General features: G+C 57.8%; 1 protein-coding gene across 4 annotated transcripts in view; it reads right to left on the minus strand.

Moving 5' to 3' along the window:
• Positions 1-5,958, minus strand: part of TUBGCP2 (tubulin gamma complex component 2) — a 24,660-nt gene that overhangs the window by 1,721 nt on the left and 16,981 nt on the right. For 2 of the 4 annotated variants that reach the window (XM_023730071.1, XM_023730069.1), the window contains exons 12-17: positions 4,304-4,476; positions 3,975-4,124; positions 2,891-3,011; positions 1,807-1,950; positions 858-986; positions 32-195 (exon numbers count right to left, since the gene is read on the minus strand). In XM_023730071.1, coding sequence (XP_023585839.1) covers positions 32-195; positions 858-986; positions 1,807-1,950; positions 2,891-3,011; positions 3,975-4,124; positions 4,304-4,476 — 881 coding nt within the window. Of the gene's footprint in view, positions 1-31; positions 196-857; positions 987-1,806; positions 1,951-2,359; positions 2,564-2,890; positions 3,012-3,974; positions 4,125-4,303; positions 4,477-5,958 lie in introns of those variants that run through there. The other 2 variants (XM_023730070.1, XM_023730072.1) reach the window with 2 other exon arrangements.

Consider the following 5,958-nt stretch of genomic DNA (forward strand, 5'->3'; position numbering starts at 1 on the left):
CCCCCCCAGGTACCCCCCCAGCCCTCCCCACCTGGAAATGACGCTGGCCATGCTGTGCTCGCAGTCACTAGTGCTATAGATGCTCAGCCGGGCCAGGAGATCGAGGAGGTGGGCGGAAAAGTTCTTGTCAAACTTGCTGATGGTGGCCTCGAAGCCAGACGTCACCTGTGGCGCGTCCATGTGCTCGGCCAGGTGCTGAGGGAGGAGCAGAAGGGGCCCTGAGCCCGAGGCCACCCTGTGATCCTGCCTGCCCCGCCCACGCCTCCCAGCTGGCGTGCGTGCTCCTCTGCTTCGTCACTCAGCTGAGAATCAGGCTCCTGATGTTCTCATGGGATGAGAGGCTGAGGGGCGTTACAAAAGCTCTTGAAGCCGTGGTCCCCCCAGACATGTGCACAGCAGGGCTCCGCCCCACAGGCCACAGGACAGCCAGAGGCCAGGGCCCCAGTGCCGGCCTCAGCTCTCATCAGCTAGGCGGTGACCGTCCACTCTTCACACTCACCCTCCTCTCCTCCTGGCCCTGGTTACCAACAGGAGCCAGGCGGCCCCCTCCTCCCAGCTTTGCCACTGCTGTGGGCGGTTCCAGCATAGGGGGCACCCCACCTGTGCCCAGGCCCTCTCCTAAGTGCATCCAGCTCCACCAGGTGCCCACTGCATAGACAGCCACGGCCTCATGGCTGGTGCGTGGCAGAACTGAGGTGGGAACTCGGTGTCTTGCCTGGGCCCTAATCCGGGCCGTCATCTTTATAAACCACAGACCAACGGCGGCGTGGTGCAGGGGTGTCTTCATGCACTGCGGCCCTAGCACTGCTGCCCATCCGACTGGCTAGAGGGGCCCAGGGTGGCGGGCGGGCACGTACCTTCTTGGCGAGCTTCTTCCGGGCACTCTCCTCGGCCCGCTCGGCCTCCGTGGGTGGCCCCAGCATGGTCCCATGTTCGAGCGTCAGGCGGCCCAGCTCGCTGTCCAGCTTCATGCTCTGCGTGAATCTCTGGGGCAGGGGATGGGAAATGCTCTCTTGGTGACAAGACACCATCTGCAGAAAGGACTACGACCAGGGAGGCGCGTCCCAGACGTGTGGATGACCTCGGCAGTCAGGGGAGCATGAACAACTACTCAGGGAGACCCCGGGGCCGACGGGACGGAGCTGGGCCGGCAGAACTTCCAAGTCCACCTTTCACATGGTCTGTGTGAGCTAATTTTCCTAGAAGCGTCGTTTCTTTTCATGGTGTCCCTGTTCATGGACCCGACATGCTCTAGCATCTGAGGAATCTGTTCCAACTCTCCTCCTCCCCAGCCTACATAATCCACACAGCCCCTTCCCCAGCATTGTCTCAGCAGCGCTCAACCCTCCTCCCCAAGACTCTGCTGACTCAAACCCCCAAGAGCCTCTCCACTAACTCTTGCTAACACCAACGTCACCCCTTTCTCTACCATGGTTTTTGAGCAACCACTTATGACAGACACCAAACAAATACTTAACTAAACTGAGTAACTCACGTTCTGATAATGAGACCAGAAGGGCGTTCAGGGATAGGTCCAGGGCCCAAGGGACAGGGGGCCAGAATCAGGGATGAAAACTGTGGTTTGGGGGATGGACTGGGAAGGGCAGCAGGAAGGGACACAGGTGAAGAAGGGGTGGGTTAGGGGTGGCGGGTGGGCACTTCCTGCCCCACACACCTGCATGGAGTAGGTGAAGGTGGGGTGGGTCAGGGGTGGTAGGTGGGCACGTGTGGACCTGTGCACCTGCACGGAGTAGCTGAAGGCGGGGTGGGTCAGGGCAGTGGGTGGGCACTTGCGGCCCCGCACACCTGCATGCAGTTGGTGAACATGACGCACACGGACATGAGCTTGGAGAAGGCCTTGAGCAGCTCGGGGGTGGTCAGCATGCAGTCCTTGAGGCAGTTGTCTAGGAAGCTGGTGTGATGGCCCAGGACGTCGTCGATGTTAGAGGCCTGTGGGGAGGGGCTGTGAGCTGAGCCGTCCCAGGCACCAGAACTCTGGGATTTTCATGCGTGTGGGGCTTGGCGTTGGCGTCCTGCTCGTCTGCTGTGCTTCATCTTGCTAAATGGTCCTGTGGTCTCTTGGGGGCAACTTCACAACACCAAAACTCAAAACCAAACTCACTGCCATCGAGTCGTTTTCAACTCATAGCAACCCTGTAGGACAGAGTAGAACTGCCCCCTACGGCTTCCAAGGCTGTATCTTTATAGAAGCAGACTGCCGTATATTTCTCCTGGGAGCAGCTGGTGGGTTCGAACCATATGCCCTTTCAGTTAGCAGCCGAGCACTTAACCACTGTGCCACCAGGGCTCCTCTCGCAATACCAGTTAGAAAAAAAAACACTAGGCCTGTTGCCAAAGTCCTGTGTTTAGATCTGCAAAAGAGAAAGCTGGAAGGAATGGGGCTACTTGCACTTTCAGCTCCCGGAATTGGAGGATGACAGAGAATTCTGGCTGACGGGTGCCCCAGGCGGACCCAGAATGTGCTGGCACACGAGCGGAGCCCAGAGCTCTTCCTCAGAAGGGGGGTTCCAGCAGGTGCTGCGATGCTTAAAGTTCAATACGTCTGCAGCGAGGGGGGCCAGGAGGAAGTTGCTTGTTCCGTCTCTCCATCACATACACACACACACACCTGCACTCTGCTCCCATGATTTCTTCTCCTGTGATGTCCAGTGAGGACAGTACTGTCGTCACCACCTCACCACCGACTCCTCCAGAAGCGCCCTTGACCTCTCTCTGATGGGGGGGGGGGGGGCGGAGCTCTGGGGACCAGCTCACAGAGTCCCTCCCTGCCACCTGGCCCTGTGTCCTGCTCTCTGCAGACCAGTTTATAAACACACCCTGGCTGACACCAAGCCTTTTACTTCTCATGACACGTTTAGCTAGAACTCACGGATTTCAGGTTTTTCTCCAGGATATGCCAGGTTGGTTCCATCACTTCAAACATCATATAGTACTGGATGTTCTGGACAAAGTTCAGCATTCGCTGCCGCAGAGTGAAGGCACCCGCAAACCTGAGGGGTACACGGACAGTCAAGGGGTGTGGACGTGGTGCGCTGGGCTCTGTCTGCTTCACAGATGCTGCTCCCCTTGCACCAGGTCAGCGAGGCCATCAACAGTGACAACTGAAAATGCGGTTTTCTCCAAGCACACCAGACCCTCCAGACGGTCACCCGGGGACCAGTGATGATGAGGCTGCGTCGCCCCCTCCAGGTCGAGAGCCTGGGTGAGCAGAGGCCGAGCCACAGGCATGGAGAGCTGCCCCTCCCATGTTCCGACAGCTCTGGACCGTTAGGCGCGTGTTCTGTGAACACGACTCACCTCACCTTGTGTCCCCCCACAGCCCACAAGGGAGGTGCAACTAACAAGGCTGCAGATGTAAAAACGGAGACTCAGCGGCTCACTCAGCCAGGTCAGAGAGCTGCCAAGTAGCCCGCCTAGGAATTACTCCCAGAGACGCCCAGCTTTGTGCTTTCTTCCCGTGAATTCTTAAGAGTTTGGCGTCAACCTGCTCTTCAAGCAACGCTCTGTGCCAGACCTCCAGGTCTGACGGCAAAGACACCTCACTGCTCCCTGCACTCCAGGACTCCAGGACTGACGGCAGACACCTCACTGCCCCCCATGCCCCAGGACTCCAGGTCTGAAGGCACAGATACCTCACTGCGCCCCACACCCCGGGACTCCCAGTCTGATGGCAGACACCTCACTGTCCCCTGCGCCCTGGGACGTGGGCTGTCCTGGAAAGGGCACATTCTGCATGCAGACCCATCCCCACGGGGCCTGAGGGGCAGGCTGTGCTGCCACCACATGGATGTGGACATGTGTGGACACTATGAAGTCCCCCGAGGAGCCTGCGCCCGGCGCAGACGCACCACTTGGCCGAGGGCGGGGCGTGCTGCCACCACATAGAAGTGGACATGTGTGGACACTATGAAGTCGCTCCCGTCAGGGCAGAGCAGATCCCCCACCCTAAGGACCTGCGCCCGGCGCAGACACACCACTTGGCCGAGGGCAGGGTGTGCTGCTTGGCGGCCTTGTTGCTGAGCCAGACGCTGCAGAGCTGCCGCTCCACGTGTTTGCAGTAGAACATGTGCCGGAAGAGCATCTGGTAGCGGGTCAGTGCCTTCCTGCAGGAAGAGCACAGGACTCAGTGACAGGCAGCTACCCTCGGGGTGCAGACATCAGTGACGGCAGCTCTGCTCCCGGGGCCCCATTGGCACCGATGCGCGTGGAGAGCGGCTCGGGCTCTCAGGGTGAGGTGGCCATGAGCCCGCCCTGGGAAGGGGTCGGGGAGAGAGGCACTTGCCTGTTGATGATCAGTGACAGGGGCCACTTGACGACGTAGTCAAAGGAGAAGGCCTCCAGGCCGCTCAGCGTGAGCTCCGTGGGCTCAGCGCTGACCAGTACCTTCTCCTGCTTGGTCTCGATGGCCAGGACGCGCAGGAGCTGGGTGATCAGGTCGTGGGGCATCAGATCAATCTGCGGAGAAGATGAGACAGTGTCACCTTTAGGGGAGAAGGTCAAGGGTCACTCAGGTCCTGACCCCAGCCTGGCCCCAACGCTGGACCCGAAGCTGGAAAGACAAATCCAGGCCCAGTAGGAGTTTCTCTAGATGCTGATTTCTAGACCTTAAAGGCTAGCTTAGGAAATCCAAACATCTACTGAATCATAATCCAAGATCTAAAGTCCTTCCTATTAAAGTGGAAGACAATAACAGTGAAGAATCATCCTTTTAAAATCCTGCTGCTCTGTAGTGTTTTCAAAAACAATACAGGACAGAACCCACAAAGACAAAGTCAGATGAATTCGAGTCCCTTACGACAAGCACCACAACCAAGTCTGGAAAATAAAGCACGTTGGGGGAAAACGTGACAGTTATCACCACCAGCAACGTAACCCACTCAGAGGTTCGCTAGGTGCCCGCCGTGTACCAGGGCCGGTGTGAGAACACACCACAAACCAATGAAGACACGGTGCACAAAACACAAGCAGGAAACACAGTTTGACCGTGATCCGGTGGAAACGCTCACGTCGCCTAACATCAACACCAAGGCTCCCGTGGCCGTGTGTCCCGCCCATCGGGGCGAGGATGGACGGGCCTGGCCAGCGAGATCTACGGAGACATAGGATGGCCAAGTTTTCCGATTCAGTAATTTCACTTGTACAGATTCATCCTATAAAAACTCCCCCACAGCACAGAAGTAACTCTTTAAGAATTTCCGCTACAGCGCTGGTTGCAATACTAAATAAATAGAAACACCCCAGTGATTTTCATCATGACACAGGTTTTGGTGCACCCCAACTGTAAGACAAAGATGCAAAGATGCCCACAGTATATCCCGCAGACTGGTATTCACAAGAAGACCCAACTGAAGTAAACTGGATGCTGTTTCATGAGAAGTCCTGAGTGCCTACCACCCACTGAACTACTATACCTACCCCCCAAACAAACACAAAACACCCCAAAACAAACTTTCTCCTGCAAGGGAGGTGCTATGGCTCAGGGGTGACCGGCTGCACGCTGGTCAGGACGCTCTCAGGCCCCGAGAGCAAAGTCCACACTGCCCCACTCCTGGACGGTCAGAGAAGTTTAAAAACGTCACTTGACAGGAGAGCCTTTGAAGTCAGCTCTTAAGCTAGCACAGCACCTGCACCCATAATACACCACTCGACAACGTGCAAAGCAGTGAACACACATCTGTGTGGGCACCTCAGATGAGCAAAGAGCCCATGACAGGGCCTGGAGGCCCCCACTGCATCTTGGGAGCCACGTGGGCTGGCGGCTAATGGAGTAGGTGCAGCACACCCTCCCCTTCTCACAGGGCGAGCACGGCCATGGTGACGGCCGCAGGACAGCAGCCCATGATATCTGAGGGCACCCAAGGGCGGGCACAGCCACGGTGACGGCCGCAGGACAGCAGCCCATGATATCTGAGGGCACCCGAGGGCGGGCACAGACGT

This window comes from Trichechus manatus, unplaced genomic scaffold, assembly GCF_000243295.1.
Source record: "Trichechus manatus latirostris isolate Lorelei unplaced genomic scaffold, TriManLat1.0 scaffold00031, whole genome shotgun sequence".
Taxonomy (NCBI): domain Eukaryota; kingdom Metazoa; phylum Chordata; class Mammalia; order Sirenia; family Trichechidae; genus Trichechus; species Trichechus manatus.